Here is a 17,755-nt window from a genome sequence, read left to right as displayed (position 1 = left end):
CCGAATGCAAGCCTCCATCTTCCACCAGTGTGTATCTTCCCTTTATATGCTTATAAATTCTCCTTTTATTTATTAATTCATTGGCTTTGTTACATGAAAGGTGTGTAGCTGCCTTGTCCACAAGGCACGGATCGTCTCCTGCAGCCCATGCCAGCACAGTGACATGGCCCCGCCACCCACTGCTGGGTGGCAGCTGCTGCACTCCTGGGTCATGCCTCAGGAAAGGGACAGGGGATGGTCTGGGTGTGCTTGTACAGCCCCCGATTTAGGCATAACTCAGAGAATAGTCTGCCTAGGCACTAGGCACCCATTTCTTTCGCAGAAAGGAGGCCTGTGATGCTCCAAATGTGTCTCTGTTTCAACTGTCCCCTACTGGCGTCCTTTCAGCAAGTCCAAACGGACTTGAATTGGTATCAGAGCTCATGCTCCTTTGAGAGCTACGTAGCCAGCAGATGCTTTACAGTGAAAGAGAACATCCTTTGAAAACAATCTGGTGTTTATTAATCAACAAGAATTCAGTGTTTGGGGTCCTTTGGCAGGAAGAGAGAAGAAAAGCACATGTGGGCCTGGCCTCCTGAGTGAAAACATGCAGGTTGCCTCTCCTTGCTGCACTGAAGAGCAGATTTCTTATAGCACTGGTATGTCAGCACCTAGCTTTCAATTCCAGTGACATTTGGCAGGATTCAATGTGCTTATGTTGAGACCGAGTTGCCTGAGAGGCAGCAAGCCATTCACCTGCTCTCCGGTGTTGCCCTGTAGTTGTCTGGATTCATTAGGCTCTCTTTTCTTAGTCAGAGAGTTCTCTGGACACTTAGTTTTAGACGCCCACGTATGCTCCAAAGTGCCATTTTTGGTAAGGCAGGCATTCAGAGCTTATGTAAAGCTGCTCTGTGTTTCTGGTTGATGTGGGCAGGCACCTGGGCTCCGTTACTCTGTCACAGAAGACTGAAATGGGTATGGACAAGACCGAGCCCTGGGCCTACCTGGGCCCTGTGATCAGTGCCCTTGCTCAAAGGCACAAGTCTAGAGTCCAGGCACTTCTGAGCCGGGGGCATTGTCCCAGTCCCAGTTCCTTGCTGTTTCTCAGGAGAGCATCCTTGCCACCCTTCCCTTAGCTGCTGTGCAGCCGTATCTTGAGAAATACGAGGACAGGGAGAAAACTTGAAAGAAGAGGTGGAGCACACAGCGAAAATGGTGGCCTAAAGCAGTTGTTAGGACACGCCAGGGGAAGGAGAGTGCCAGACTCTCCTCCTGGTGTGCGTTACACATTTTACATTGGGTAACACCACGACCACCAGGAAGCACCAGTGTGAGCTGGTCTGGTTTTCCTGCTCCAGAGTCTCAGAGATGCCATCTGTTCCCCATTTATTACAGAAGTTATTTAGGTGGCCATGTGAGACAGACAGCGTTACCCTCTGGGCTTCGGTGCCTTTGATGAGGCAGTATCCAAGTTTAACACTTAAATTAAGCGGGCTTGATTTTATTGCCTTCATGTGTTATAATGGCCATGAAATGAAATCAACAGAACTTTTTGTCTGCTCGTTGGTCTTCTGGTGTCTCCCTGAAGTGTTTCTGTCATATGCTGACATTTGTTGATACTAAGTATGCTGAGCGGCCTGCCTGAAAACCAACAGCCGTCTCCCCTTCCCACCCCTGCACACAGGGGTCCCCCCGGGGATGCGGGGTACCTGTTCCAGCGCTCCCGTGGCTTGGTGGGGATTCTGGGATGAGGGGCACCACATTTGTAGTAATCTTGTGTCCATTTCTGTCCTACAGATTGATGAACTCCCTGAAGGAGCTGTGAAGCCTCCAGCCAATAAATACCCCATCTTCTTTTTCGGGACTCATGAAACGTAAGTGAATGAACGCAATCTTTGAAACGTCTTCTTCCACTTCAGCTAATGTCATCTCCACAGATTTTATTGTAACAAATCCTACCTGAAGCCACTGGGAGACTAGAGAGAGGTCCTACGAGCCTAGCTTATTTGTGTTAACATACAAGAGTGAAACCTGAAAGTAGGCATGAATGCTGCTGTGTGGATGTTATACCATGGTCTAAGGATAAATAATAATCAGTTTCTGTGTTTCTTGTAAAGTGTTGGCATAAATTTGTTACAGGATCACGTGAACTGAGATGCAGGGACAAAACTTTTATACTTGGGTATACATAATAGCAGAGACCAGCCTGTTGTATTCGGGCATGTTTGGGTTCTTGTCCTGTGTGAGAACTCGTTTAGTAGTTGGTAAAATGAAAGGAAGCAGACCCCGGAGTCTCACGCAAGCCTCACATAGCTTTGAAATGTATGCATTCCTTTGAGATTTGTGCTGGGGATATTGTAGGCTAGAGCTCTCAGAAGTGATGGAAGAACAGAGCTGGCTGACCTCGTAGGGAGAGAAGGGATCAGAACAGACAGGGTAAGTAAGTTAGGTCTCATAGTAATTGCTACAAAGTACAGACTTTCAACATTACAATTTAACCAGCCTCTAGTCTATTTGAAATTGTGTCTGAGCTAGTTTTTGAGTTTTGTTCTGTTTTTTTAAATCATAATTTCCATTCCATTTTGCATGAAATGTTTACATTTTAAAGCTTTTCCTTCCCCACTTGCAGGCAACATATTTTCTAGAATTCCTTAAGAAATGGAAACATGAAAAAATGAAATTCTGATGACATTTTAAATTCAGTTTTAGAGGTTTAAAGTTTTATCCACAAATTATTGTTTTTGAATTTTAATGTTTTTCCAGAACATAATAAGGCCCATAGCTCATGCATCATGTTTCATTTTTAAAATCTTTAAGGACAGCTTCTGCTTCATCAACATCAAAATAGCCTCTCTTCTAGTTAAAATATTTCCTACTGTTGCTGTAATGAAAGTCTGATATTTTGATATATTGTGATCTACTGCTACTGTCGTCATGTAATAATCTAAAAAGAATAAGGATAAGCTAAAATAAACTTATGATGCCTCAAAATCAGAAACCAAAATGTAATTTTATTTTTTCTTAATGAAAACATTTTTCTTAGAAACATTTTGAGAAAAAGAAATCTGACCACTATTATTCTGAAATGAATGAATCCCAGACTGCTAATCTCTTCTGTTTTGGATTTTATTAGCCTGTGATCTGACTATAACATCTGACACAGGAAAGCATTTCATACTTACTACCTTAATAATTTAAGAAGCATAACAGCTAAAAATGAACTGTAGTTTGCAGCTTATGAGTTTTATAGCAGAGTAGTGAAAACTGTTATACTCTCCCAGTGGCAATGAATGTATTTCAAAGAAGTGGACGCTTCTTCAGTGTTTACCATACATAAAAGACTGTAGAAACATTTCCATGCTTTACTGTTGAGCTAAATTAAGGTAGGTCCTGGTAAATTTCATAAGGTTTTCCTTTGTTATTTGTGTTAGAACTGTTCTTATTGATCTTGGGCAGATCTCTGTGCCTCAGAAGCCCATGTGCAAGAATGGGCAACTTCCCTATCTCGCGATGATGTTATGAGACTAAATGCATTTTGAGAGGTGGAGCTCTGAGATCCTGTGACAGTAGAGACCACAGAGTTAACTTCAATTGCAGAGATCATCAGGAAAGTAGGACGGTGATTATAGTGAGGGACAATGTGACATGCTCAGCTCTGGTCATTGGTGACATGGAATCTTCCATGTGGGAATGAAGTATTGTTGGTTTTTTTTTGCCTTCACTGTTTTTAATTTAATGTATGATTAGGCATCCCAGTACTGTGATACAGAGCATAGTAAACACACCAGATATAGTCAAACAGTGAAAAGGAAATTATACTTTCTTCAGTTTTACATAAGAACATAGAACTTTACTGTAAATTATGTAAAAGTAGGATAAATTACCAGTCTTTTTGGTTATTATTATTTTTCCCTGCGTTGTGGTGCCTGTGCTTGAAATTAGTTGGTGCAGTGCGTAGCTGACATGCAGTGGCAGAGCACAAAATCCCCGCTTTGCTGTGCTGTCTAAAAACCAATTTGGCCACAAGCACCCTGTGTCTCATTGTTTCCTTGTATTACTCATCTGCCTATACTCACCCATTGTTTCTTGTCTTATATTATAAGAGTTTTGGGAAAGAGAACATTTTTATTGTGTTTGCACAGAATCTGGTATGTGGGGGGCTTAATCCATGGAAGATGCTCCCAGGCTTACAGTATAAATAATACTAAGTGCCACTGCTTTTTCTGTGTAGTGGTACAAGGGATAAGTTTTTTGCTCATGGGTTCTGGGCATTCCTTAAATGCTTTAGCTTTTCATATGGTATTATTTTTAGGCCTTTCTGGATTTGTAACACATAGGATTGGAAGTTTGGTCCCTTGCTGTTGCAGGCAATTACGTCATATAATCCCTTTCATAAACTGTTCAAGTGCCAGTTCCCAGCAGTAGTTAATATAATAAATGAGACTCGTTTTAGTTGTTTCTAGAGAGACACAGTATGGTTTTGCAACATCAAACATTGGAATGGTGAGCCAATCCATAAAATCAGACTCACAGCAGTAACTCAAAGCCAGTGGTAAATAAATAAATAAATAAATAAAAATGAAAAACACAATGATGGAATGAGCAGAAGAATAGGGAAAACATTTGCACTGTTAATGTTTTTAATTTGAAGAGGAGGAATTTAAGTCCTTTTTTGAATGCTACCTCTGTTAAAATGCAGTGCGTTCCTGGGGCCCAAAGACCTCTTCCCATATAAAGAATATAAAGATAAGTTTGGGAAGTCGAACAAACGAAAAGGATTTAATGAAGGCCTGTGGGAAATAGAAAACAACCCTGGAGTAAAGTTTACTGGATATCAGGTAAATGGGTTTCACTTCTATTCCTCCTTATCTTTCTTATTTTCTTTGAAGACTTCTTATCTATGTAAACACTGTATGAGTGATGATGGAAGGTCCTGGTTTTGGTGGAGCTAGAAAGTTTCTCAGCTGGTGATTAAAGTGTAATCGTATAATATAAAGACAACTGTGGTCCTGCACCGTGTGACAAATTGAACTTTAATCATACTGCAGGGCCCTTTGCTTTCTGTGATATTCTGGGGTGGTGAAGTGGAAAGTTCTGCAGCAGATTTAACTGAATTAAAAATTGAAGGTTTTGTTTACTCCACTATAAACGTGACTTCTTCTTTCTGTTGTTTATTTTTATATCAAGTTCAGTGTATTTTACACAAACCTTAAGGTCACTGCACTTTTGATTTTTACATTGGTATGTATAACACATAGGACGCCACTGCCAAAGTAGTGAGGGGTGAGAAGGTGGAGGTTTGGGCTGCTGTTACCAGATAATAGCTGCTGTACAACAGCTCTCCCTGTTGGATATCAGGAGCAAAAAGTGAGTGCAGCTGGGGAGGGAGAAGAGTAGTCAGTGTTGTCGGTGGGCTGTATAAAACCAGAGAACTTAGCTCGTTAAAAAAGTGTGGTCCTTTGAAGGTAGAAATCACCTCCAAAAGACGGCGAACACCTATTACATTATTAGCACAAAACCTTACAAACCAAAGATACGGACCACCTGCAGACAAGCTGCTGCCTCTCTCTGTTCCTGTTTCACATTTTCAGCCCTACAGATGTTTTGCATACACTTGCGGATTTAAAAAAAATCTCGTGAATAGTCTGTGGGAGATGAACTGTCAAAGAGCTCTCAGCCTTCTGGTCAGTGTTTGCTTTTTCCTAAGACAAAGGTCTTGCCCTTTGAGGGAGTTTGTAACGGCCATCTTTTCTCCTGAATAAGTCTGTCCTATATGCAGCCAAAGTCTAGAAGTTTCCATAGTTTTGCCCAAAAAGGAACATGCCAGATCTCTCCACTGAACAACCCTTAGTTCTCTAGCAAATGCACTTCTGTTATCAGATCTTCTGTATCTGTTTAAATCCTTCAGAACATACTATCCCATGATCTGCATCTGATAACTGTTTTCAAATGATGGCTGAGAAAATTACCTTTACAGCCCTCTTTCTTGGTAATTGTAAGAATAACCTGGGCTCCTCCTGTCTAGAACATTTAAAGCGCAAGCTATTTATTCCCAGTGTTTCTCTGTAAATACAGAACAAAAATTAAGTGGTAGATTTTTGTGATATTTTTGTTGTTTATATTATTATTATTAACATTATTGTTACTTTAAAGGCAATTCAGCAACAGAGCTCATCAGAAACTGAGGGAGAAGGAGGAAATACAGCAGATGCCAGTAGTGAGGAGGAAGGTGATCGGGTAGAAGAGGATGGAAAAGGCAAAAGAAAGAATGAAAAAGCAGGCTCAAAACGAAAAAAATCCTACACTTCAAAGGTTATCTTCTGAGTTTTTCTATTGTTACCCATATGCATTAATAACCAAGACACTATGTGCCTTGTGGCTATCTGTCCTTCCTTCTTCAGTGTTTTGATTCCAGTACTGTAATGATGGTGTTCAAATGGGCCCTTGCTGTTGTAGACAGCCTTGGTGAGACAGCAGTTGAAATACTCTGCCCTGTTCTTGTGCCCATGCTTTTAGAAGGCATAAGGATGGGAAGGAGTTCAGAAGATCTGGAAAGAAAATCCATGCAAAGTTAGCCTCAGGGTTCTCAGATCTTGAAGAAATTGAGAAATTCGATAAGCTTAGATAGGGAGTTCCACATAAAGAACAATAAAAATGCTTTAGGAGTGTGCCTTCTGGGAGACATGAGCTTAAGGTTGGTCCCTGTCTGGGAGAATTCAAGATTACCTCTCCCATCTCCAGTGTGAATGCCCAAGATACCATAACAAATGGTAGGGTAGGGTCAGATGGGCTCAGTTGCTCCTGCTATAGTTGTGCTTAAAATACTTCAGTACAGGATACAGAATGGGAGAGAGAAAGAACTAATTCTTTAGTAGGGTACTTAATTAGTAGATAAAAGACTTACATTATAGTGTCTGCCTACCCTGTGAATATCTGAGTAACAGCATAGATAAGAAAGCTAAGAGTAGTGGGTCTCAGACTGCCTTATAATGGCTGGTCAATGTAATCACCTATGTACGTGACAATTTGGGGATCAAATACATTCCTCTTGTCACCTGGGTGATAGGGAGTGACATTATAGTCACTTCTCCAGCTCCGTGCACACCTCCAGGTCTGTCCTTTGCTTAAAAAATGGTGGAAGGTGTGGCAGTCACACTCCTTCACATTCATGTTATTCTTCTGAAAGTGAAAAATAAATGAAATGAAAAGGAGCAAGTAGACAATCTAATCCAGGCTTAATTTGGGGGGGGGGGGGTGGGGGGGAGCAAGAGTTTTTGTGGTTCATCTACTGAACAAAACGTTTTAAGTAATTTCACCCTCTTTGTGTGTTTTACATTAGAAATTCAGGTCTGGCCTACCATCTTCTTTCCAGAAGACTCTGGGCAAACAGAGGATTAGGAAAATGGTGGCTTAATGCCACAATTTATCCTTTTGTACTGTAGAATTGCATAACATAAAGGGAGCAGGAAAGATATATTGGTTCCACATGGCTTTAATGTTAATATATTAAAGCTGACAGCACTAAAAAAACTATGGAAAGCAGTTCTGCTAATGTTATTCTCATTTTACATCTCTGTGTTTAATCAAAACTTTTGTCAAGCTGGCACCATCTGTTTCATTAACTAGCAAAACCTACAACAGGTGACCCAACACTAATACCCACCTCCTATTACTGTGTCTGTCTTACAGTCAACTGCGCTGCCAGCCTGTGTTGAACAGAGAATATCTCCTTTTGCTCCAGCTACTTAATCTGAAAAACACTTTTCACCCTGCATTTCCTACCCAGTATTCACCTTGAACAATGAAGCACATGATCAGGCAGCATTGCAGATATGTTACAAAGATGTCTTTCTATGGCTGAAGCTTTGTTTTTGCTTTATAACTTTGTTGTCAATCATTTTAGAAATCCTCCAAGCAGTCACGGAAATCTCCTGGAGATGAAGATGATAAGGACTGCAAAGAGGAAGAAAATAAGAGCAGCTCTGATGCTGGGGACGCAGGCAATGACACAAGAAACACTTCTTCAGATTTGCAGAAAACCAGTGAAGGGGTAATCTTTCATTAATATAATTCACTTCACATGCACTTTGCTACCACAGGGCTCTGAAGTTAGGGGTGAAAGGTATTGTGCCGCAGTGTGTGTACCATGTGCAGATCTTTCCATATTGTGTTTAAGTGCTCAGAATGTGTCTAGAACAGAAACATGGGGTTTCTCTTCTATTTTCTCCCCGGTACAGATTTTGCTCTAGGGAAATGACTGAATGAGAAAAGATACTATAAGCACTGTTTTGTTCCAACACTTGCGTGGATGTCAGCTGAGAGTAACTTTTGAAAACCATGAGCTGGAATGATACAAAACTGATGTGAGAGCAGAATCAGACTGTTTGCACAATGCATTTTGGCTCACTAAACAGTGGGAGCCTGCTTATCCTTTCACACTTGTTTGAAACCTGTGTAAATCCCACTGACTTCTTTAGAGTTCACGAGGTTTCCTGCGTGCGTTATAGAGTCTGTATACTTTGGGTTTTAGGGAAGATCCTGGCTTGGGATAGGATCTTCCAAGGAAAGGGTCTGCTGTAGATAATGGTATAAAAGTACATACATATAATTATATAGATAGTGTATATATAGTTGTATGCAGCTTCAGACACTCCTTGTGTGTTTGTGTCAGTTGTGTGCTTGTGTCAGTATTATTTTCTTGTGACCACAGCAACGGAAAGGAAGGCTGCTAAGCAGGGTATTGGCATGGGAATTGGTTAACCGTCAGCCACCTTTAACAACCAGTACTATTTCTGTGCCTTTAGAGCAACACAAGCCTCCGTGCTCCAGCACTTACAGCTCCTCTCAGAACCAGTTCTTTTCTGGTTCCCATGCCAAGGCCCTGCCACGTGGCCAGCAGCCGGGCCGGGCTGTCACTGGAGCTGCTGAGTGACACGAATTCCCAGGTGTGGGAGGGAGCCAGCCAGCCCAGGCTCTCATCTGACATTGCCGAGGTGCCTTAGCACCCAGCTGCATGCTCAGCCTCAACCCTTTCTCACAAAACACAACCTCTGGGGAGCTGCTGTCAACTCATGCTTAAGACTCCTCCCAGAGCTTCCTGTCCCCTTGTCTGTCTGAGGTACTGAGTGTCTGTTTTGTGGCTCTTTGCCTTAGGAAGACTTTGGTATGTGGCTCCTGGGGCCTGGACCCTCTCGTTCACTCTGAAGGAGCAGCTGGCCTGAGCCAGAGACGGGTGCAAGGAGCCACTGCACCCAGCTATGCCTTCCCAGCACCTCACCCACATAACCTGAGAGTTTAGGGCTGATGCGTGTGGTGAGTGCACAGTGTGTGTGTTGGCCATGTTCTGGTTAGTGAACCCTGTGACACTTCCATATCCTCAGAGAGGTATTTGTGTGAAAAACCTGGCCGTGAGCTCCGTCTGAGGTGGCAGGAGTCCTGAGGCAGGTGGTCTGAGGTTCAGGAGGGCCTGCTTTGTTTCCCATGTTTGCAGCAATGACAGGGGATGTCTGTGAACTTCAGGCATGTTCTCCTTGTAAGGACCAAATGCTTACTGAGTTAGGTCAGTCACAGATTAAGTGGCTAAAAAGTCCCACAGAGTGTTGGCTCTGTGGCTGGTGATATTCATATAGCGCTTCCTTCTGTATGTGACATGCTTGTAGCTGCTGGGTTTAAGAGCCCAGCGTGCTAAATGCTGTTCTGCTCTGCAGTGTTTTCAGGACTGCAGATATCTCAGCCCCTGTGCTGAAACGCAGTCAACAGTCTCTGCGCCCTGCCTGCCAGCATGAACTCTGCAGAAATATTCACAGTAAACACTGTACCCATGTGAGGAGTTCACTCTGCTCTGACTTCTGCAACCCCAGCATTCAGGCTCGACATCACGCATCAATGACCAGTCTTTAACTAGACCTCTGATGCTTTTAATATTATGGGAAAGGTGAAGTTTTAGTAGCAGGTGCAAGAAGAGGTGGTTTTGAGGGCAACTGAAGATCAAAGTACCGCCAGGTTTGCAGGAATTCACATCCTGATCCAAATATTTTACCTTGGGCCCATTTCTGCTGCAGACTCAGCATTTCACATGTAAAACCTCTTCTGCATTTGCAGTGCAGTTCTCTCTCAGGACCACGAGGAGACACTCCATCTCTCGGCGTCCTCAAAGCCAGACCAGGTGTCTTTTTAGAAAGTATCTTTAATCAGGCACAAGGCACTTGGGGAAAGAGGAATCAAGATTTTTTTTTCGGTTTGCATTAAACAGGCGGTCACTCTGTAGCTCCTGGCTAGTTGCTTTGTGGGTGCAGGGCCGGCTGTCCTGCAGCCATGTTCTGCCAGGGGGCCCCGGGCTCCTCCGGCCCACACACTCAGGCTTCTCTCCTATAAAAAGGAAGGTGGAAAAGGCCAACGCATGCCTTCAGAGTTGGGATGCAGTCCTGTTGTCCATACCCACTAATCCGAACCACATCCAGGTCAGATAGAAGACACGGTCGTAGGTGAAATCCTTTAAAAATGTCTTTAAAATCGCTTAGGCTGTGAGGGGAGCACAGGACCGGTAATGCCCAGTGTGAAGAAAATGGGCTTCCCCCTCACACGCAGCGCTGTGAGGCCCGCCAGGCTCGGGAAGCTCGGCCATAAGATGGCGCCAAGAGCACGCGGAGATGAAGATGGGTGCAGACCGCGCCCCCGATCCCAAAGGCATCGGGGGGCTTCGTGAGACTGGCACCAGAAGAGAGCTTGTTTCAAGGTAGCTCGTAGGGAGGTGCTGTGAAGGCAAAGAGGAGAGGAAAGCACGAGCTCAGAGCCCAGATCTCAAGGACAGGCGTGTTTCCTTCTGCTGGCTTTGCTGCTGTGACTGGCCGCTCGGAAGAGGCCTCGCAGTGGAAGCTGTGAGGGGCCGTGGCTGCGGGCTGAGGCACCCCGCATAGTGCTCCCCAGGGCTGTTCTGCACCTCCCAGTGTCTGACCGGGCACAGCTGGCTAAAAGACACGAGTTTTTGTCTTAATAATAATGAGGTAGTGGTTATGTTTTATAATCCCTGGACTGCAAGCTGAAGGCACATCTTCCCTCTCCGTGTCAGAGGGAACCTTGTCTTTTAATCGTGCTCTTAACCTCAGCATTATGGGGATCTTCTTGAAGGGTTAACTGCTGAAGTCAAATGATTGCAGGAGCATCTTCACCTCTACTTTTTTAATGAAATTTCTAACCTCCAGGTGGTAAAGGAAAGCTTAGAAATGTGAAGTGATGGCTTCCTAAAGACTCAAAACCCAGAGCAAATAAAACTACTTCCAAAGCTATGATGATTTTTTTCAGCCAATTTCATACTTTTCAAGGGCTCAACTCATGATTTTTTTTTATCCCTGGGGTTGACAAAACTGCTTTTTTTCTTATCTTTTCTTTTCTTATCTCTTAGTTTCTCTACCATTCTTGAGAAGTGCAAATACTCTCATCAGAAAAGATGTGAGCTTCCTCAGACTCAGCCAACTTATAATTGCATCATGCCACCACTACCTGTTTCTTTCAGTCTCTTTCCCTCACTGCTGTTGTTTGGCTGATTCCCTTGCTAGAAAGATATAAAGCCTGAACCTCAGGGTTTTATTATCTAATATTAATTAACTAATAATATGTTAACTAAGACGGACCATCCCACAGCTTGCTCAAATCAAGTCACAGACCCCCCATGGCAGTCCTCTGCTGTTAAATACTAAATTGTTTTGCCTGTCTCAAAATACCACATAAACAGAATACTCCTGTGGAAAGGTATTCATGGCTCTGTATTGTTTACTTTCTATGGTGCAGAATTAGCTCATAAATCAGTGAATTCATGGCAGCAGATTTACATTCCACATTTAAATCTCTTGTGACTTGTGCGTTTGGTTCTTGGCTGGCATAACTCTGAAACGTTGTAACTGAACACCTAAATCGCTTTTTACTTTCAATGCTCTGGATACCCGTAAAATGACATTTGAAAGCTGACTGTAGTCTCTAACTTATAAGGAAGTATTTGAATGTTAAGGCCAACACTTAGGGTATGGGGCAATTTTTTCTTTCAGTATTTGTTATTTTAGTTACTAGTCCAGACACTGGCTTGGTAAGCAAGGCATTCTGTTCGTGTGAGCCTGCTTTCCCTTTATACGAGGGGGCACACGGTTGCCTTTCAGGAGGTGAATGATATTACTGAGTCTATGAAAAGTACTAGATTTGTTGGAAATTAAATATTTTTTTTGGTCCCGGTACACCCAGAATATTGAAGTGGGGTAAAGGACTCTGATCTTTTTACTCACTGACAATCAGTTAACATGGGAGTCAGTGGATCTATTTGTGGAGGCAACTGCTTGCCAGCATGAATAAGGGGATCAAAATCTGGTCCAAAATTACTGCCATCTGATACTATTGCAATTGGGAGAACATATTTAAAACAGCCTGTGTCCAAGACATATTTTTTGTTGTGATGTTTGTGGGGTAGCAACAATTCCAGTTACTGCTGTAAAAGAAAAGTGTTACAGCCATACTGGCCAGAGAAATACAGGTTCATTTCTGATGTGGTTTTGAGATGTTTAGTTCCTTAGCTTTTCCTTCGTTATTTCTCAAGAATTACATTGGCTAGACTGCATAACAGCTTTGGGGTTTTATCAACATGAAAAGCATAGCATTTAGGGCTCTATTCTACGTAAAAGCATTATGTGGGCATTCGTCCAGAGAACTAAAATAGAATCTGTGTTTTTCTGATTTTTTTTTCCAGGAATTAGGTAAATTAAAATTCACCTCTCCAAAAAAGTGGTTGTAAAAATGCACAGTAAAAATTTTGGTGTAAAAACCAACTAGTGACATACTCTCAACTGGCATAAAGAGGTGCGTTGTCTGCTGCCTTCACGCAGCTCAGAACAGCACTGCTCAGTAAGGCAATGGGACGTAACTCAGGGGGGACATAAATGTCTGAAGCAGCTGGTACAGATGAAATACACTATTTGCATCTCTGTCTGCATTGAAGTCTGTAACCATTTTGATCTCAAACCAACATGGAATAACAGCAACTGTAAAAAGCAAGTAAATAATTATCCTTCTGCCCATCCAACAAGAGCTGAAGTAAAAGGTGGCTGAGTTGCCAGGTACTGTCATGGAAGGAATTTTCAGTGCCAGACAAAACAAGGCAATACGGGGGTTTAGCTTTATTCCCTGCTCTCTGTACTCCCAGTCCTTCTGTTACAGCTCCAAACTCCATTTTATTGCTGACTGCAATCTTTCACTTGCATCACCCAGATTCTGTGCTGTTTCTTCTGTGTGCAGCAGCGTTGGCCAGTGCAGCACACGTTGTACCCTGCCTTACAGTAAAGCCGAGTGGTGTGCTCAAACAAAGATGATGTGAGGTGATCTGCTTCTGAAGAGAAGCGAAACCATGGAGACCATGGAAACTGCTCAGCTGTGCCGCATCCTTGTTCAGTGGCCGTTGAGGGAGCTGGCAGCGCGTGCTGCCCAGGCAGATGAAGGAGCCTCGAGAGGCCCAGGTTCTGCCGAGCAGCCCTGCTCATCCCAGGGGCTGCACGTATGTGGGGAGAAGAGCTCTGCTGCCTCCAGGGACAGCTGGGAGCACATGTGGAAGATAAAACCTGTGTTGTGGTGGAAGAGCCTCCTGGAAATTGCTGAAGCACTAGAGGATGATTTGCATACCTGGCTCTTTGTTCTCCCTCCTGTGCTGTGCTATGGCTCAACAGACACATCTGTGAGACGGGGTAGTGCAGCTATTAGCATTCGCAGCGTGCCACGTGAGCAGGGTGCTTACTCAGTCTGCTGGCGTTAGCCCAGAGGGGCCTTGTTGTTAATAAGTGCAAAGCTTTAGTACTCCAAAAGGACGGCTCTCCTTACGGGGTCTGAGAGGGATGCTGCAGGGACCGGCTGTTTGAACACCCATCCTGCCTGTCAGAGCTGGCTGGCAGCTGCTGTTAAGAACTGGAGTCAAAGGCATGGCTCAACTGATTAATCATTTGTAGTTGCCTTTATGGGTGTCTACACCTCCCTCTGAGGGGAACAGAAGTGGCAGTGAACCCCTCCAAGCCATGTCTCCAAAGCATCTGTAATAATCATCTCATTGACTCTTAAACAGGGGAGAAGAGGTCAGTGGAAGCGCGGTGCTGTGGATGAGCACCATCGCTGCACTTCTCAAGGGGAGGCAGGCCTCGGGCAGTTTCTCGTAAGACATCATTACGTGCATGAGCATTTTGTAATAAATAATCCCTTATCATGTGTCGTTAGTCAGGATGTACCGGGACCTCCCACACGGAAGGTGCAGGTTTCCATTACTTACTGTTTGCACTGCAGCAGTTTGCATCCCCCCTGTAGTACAGAAAAGCCAGACTGAGCAGAGCCCTTAGCTCAGAGGTGCAGCAACCAGATTGGGACCCCGGGGCTGCTAAGTGGGTGCTGTTACGCTCTGATCCTCTTGGACAGAGGAGGGCAGCCTGCTCTAGCTGCGGTGTCACACACAGCAGGTATGAGGGCCAGAGCAGGAAGGAACTTAGGCAGCAAACTGCTCATGCAGGGCTGTTAAAGTGCCTTCCTTGCATATTCTCTTTCAGATCCCGTGTAAAATGAAAATTCCATCACCCCCAGTGGATTTAACCTGTCCCCCTCCTACCCCTTATTCCTTGATGTTGGCATTGTTTCTTGGATGACCACACCAGATATATTACTAGTGCCTTCATACTGCTTTTGTGTTGTGTTTTTTTCCGTCCGTCAGGGTGTGGGTAGGCCAGCATTCACATCCTGGGTTCTTTGCAAAGGAGAAGGGAGATCTTGGCTGGGGCTAGGTAGTCACGTAGCATTGCGCGTCTTCACATTGTTCGGCAAAAGTAGCGTGTCCGTGTGCCTGTAGGTGAGTTTGGCTGCCTCTCTTTAATGTGATGAAACTGAGACTGGGAGATACTTGCCATGATGGCATGAGGACAGTCTGATCCCGTTCTCATCGATGTCAGTGGAAGCAAGAGCTGACCTTGACTTGGTCATAAAGGGGGAGCTTCTTCCTTTTCTGTCATCACTTTACAGTGAACTCCAAGCCAAACTATTTTGTTTTCAGAAGTAACATTCAGACATCTTAGCTATGAAAACTGTTTACCTTTCCTTTTGCGTGTTAAGTGTTCGTTTGTTTGAACAAAAGAGCGCTCTCATCACAAGGTCTTCAGGAATACAGCAGTGCCAGAGCTTTTGCTTGAAGCCTGTCAGTGACCTAGCCAAGTGGGAAAATGCAAGATTCGGTTGTGCGTGTGAAGTGTCCTACAAGATTTACAATTAAGTGACTGAGGAAACCAAAAAACAACCCACATACATGACTTGAGTTGGTTGAATAAAGCCCTAAATGTTTACTTTTAAACTGGGTTCTTTAATATCTTGGAGTGGTATGTTTAGTTGATGTAACATAAGCAGTCTTCTCTAGAAAAAAAGTTGTGTTTAAACAGACCAGGCAACTGCTTGTACCTGTGACTTTGAAGTGGAATAATAAGGCATTAATTATATTCAAGTTCGTTGCAACGTGCTTTTTCTTACCTTAAATGTGATTTTTTTTTTCTTTTTCTCTTTCAGACTTAACCAACATAATGACTGCTGAATATTAAGGGAAAACACAAGAAGGTTACATGTTTGGTTGTCTAATATTCTTGGATTTGATATGAGTCACCACATCTGTTCATTAGTATCATCAGCAGCATCCCAGTTTGTATGCACATTATTCACATTCCTATCTGTTGTGTTTGCAGAAATGACATTTTACCCTTTTTTCTAAGGGTTACTTTACAATTTTCATATTATTTGGTTGCATGAAGTTGCCCTTTACCAGTGGCTGAGGTTTATGAAGATATCGCATACTTGAACATGTTTAGATTCCTTTTCTAAACAGAAAAGGTGTAACTCCAAATTATATCATTCTAAATCAGCATTTTTAAAAAACAAGTAGAAACGAGTCCCTTTCATACAATACTACAATCTCTTCCACCTACAAACATAATTTTAAATTTCCCTGTATCCATACTTTCTTGATTTTTGATCCGTTTACAACATAAAAGAGAAAAATCTTTTTCAGTTGAGATCACCACAAAGTTCAATAATGTAATAAAATACCTTTCCTTATTAGAAGTACCTAGCTAGTTATACTCTTAATACTTCTCAAAATCATGATGTAATGTACACTATCTGACTTAGTTCCTATATGTGAAGTTAGTGAAAGTCTTTTTGTGTTTCTTTAGATTAATACAAGGATTTTTTCCAATGCCAACACAATTTGAAATCATTCATTTGGATGCTTTCCATTTTTAAGCTTACTGTGATATAGAACCCTATGGGAAACCAAAAGAAAACATCAATTTTAATTAATGAAAGGCTTAAAAAAGGATGCTGTCATTCTGGCTTTTTTTTTCCTTTTGGAAATAGAACTAGACTAGTAAGTAAGCATTCCAAATCCATTATTCTGTGTACATTATTGTTGCTATTGTGATAATAGAGATTTTTATTTATTTTTATGCCAGCTTTTATTGTGGAAACATATTTAGTCTGGTTTTATCAATCCTTGTTATGCTTGTCCTTGGAACATCTTTTGCGTATTCAAGGTTTGTAGTTGACGAGTTTACTGTAAAAAACTTAAAAAAAAAAAACACAACAAAAAAACACAAAACAAAACAAAAAGAAAACAAAAAAATGTATTGTTTTTACAGAATAAATTTATTGGAATGTGTATTGGGAGTAAGGTTTGAGGTTGTAAGCAACTAAGTTAGCGTCATATTTGGCTTCATACGTGTAATAATGTGAGGTATTAATGTAAGTCAAGTATTAAAGCAAAACATTCTGTTAACATGAGTTGACCATAATAGATACAAGTGCAGGTGAGATCTTTATTTTTTCTGTACTTTGCCTTTTCTGGATAACAGGAGGTTATTAAATTCACCTTGAATGTATTCAAAGTTTCTTTAAAAACATTAGAAGTAACATCGGAGGCTCAAATATCTGTGAGACAGCATGTCCTGTTACAGCCCGATAGCTCGGGGGGTTTCTTGGGAGGATGTACGGGGTTGGAGCTGTCCCGAATTCTAACACGTGGAAGGAGTCCACACCAGGGAGGTTGGGTGCTTGAAGGAAACCCTTGCTTAAGTTCTTTTTTACCAAGAACCATTGACTGAGATGTGTTGTGGTTATTTTGGACCTGTCCCTTTGGCTGGAGGTATAAAACCATGTGTTCTCTCCTCTGAGCACTGCTGTGGCTACACCTCAGTGTTCAGCTGGAGAGCATCAAAGCATGAATTTCTTGCTGCTCTGAAAGTCCCTTTGTGTAGAGTGCTACATGCATGCGCATGAGCTGATGCTTTCTTGTTACTGATTAGATTTAAAAAGAAAACTGAAATTCTCTAAATCAAAACACCCAAAATTCAGTGTCCCAAAATAAAGTGTTTGCAGCTAAAATGTATCAGCTAATCTCATCTGCAAGAAAGGCACTAAGTGTACTGCTTTTAGTGTAAATACACATAGAAGTCATATAAATAGTTGTAATTGCAAATGGAAACATAAACCACACAAAGCGAGGTCTCTGTGTTTGCTGCTACTTGTTCGTGACCTAACACCATTAGCAAAAGTAGCTGCATAGAGAAACACGGCAGCAGAACCTCTTGGGAAACGCATGCTATTTTGTCAGGCCTGATTGTTCACAGCAGTGAGCACTCCGTGCCCAGTGCAGAAATGCAGGTAAGCACATGCTTAACTTCCAGCACATGAGTAGTCCTTGCAGAAATGAATCCTTAAAAGTATTAACAAA

The 17,755-nt window shown here is 42.6% G+C and overlaps 1 protein-coding gene across 1 annotated transcript in view; it reads left to right on the top strand.

The window, feature by feature from the left end:
* HDGFL3 (HDGF like 3) overlaps positions 1-16,904 on the top strand; it is a 37,959-nt gene extending 21,055 nt beyond the window's left edge. The window contains exons 2-6 of the mRNA XM_080607731.1: positions 1,777-1,853; positions 4,679-4,817; positions 6,133-6,291; positions 7,883-8,029; positions 15,541-16,904. Coding sequence (XP_080463857.1) covers positions 1,777-1,853; positions 4,679-4,817; positions 6,133-6,291; positions 7,883-8,029; positions 15,541-15,546 — 528 coding nt within the window. The 3' untranslated portion in view covers positions 15,547-16,904. The remainder of the gene's footprint in view (positions 1-1,776; positions 1,854-4,678; positions 4,818-6,132; positions 6,292-7,882; positions 8,030-15,540) is intronic.
* Positions 16,905-17,755: the final 851 nt, after the last annotated feature.

This window comes from Anser brachyrhynchus (genome assembly GCF_964034855.1).
Source record: "Anser brachyrhynchus genome assembly, chromosome: 11".
Lineage (NCBI taxonomy): Eukaryota > Metazoa > Chordata > Aves > Anseriformes > Anatidae > Anser > Anser brachyrhynchus.
The sequence above is the reverse complement of the archived record's forward strand: the minus strand, read 5'-3'. Positions and strand labels throughout refer to the sequence as shown.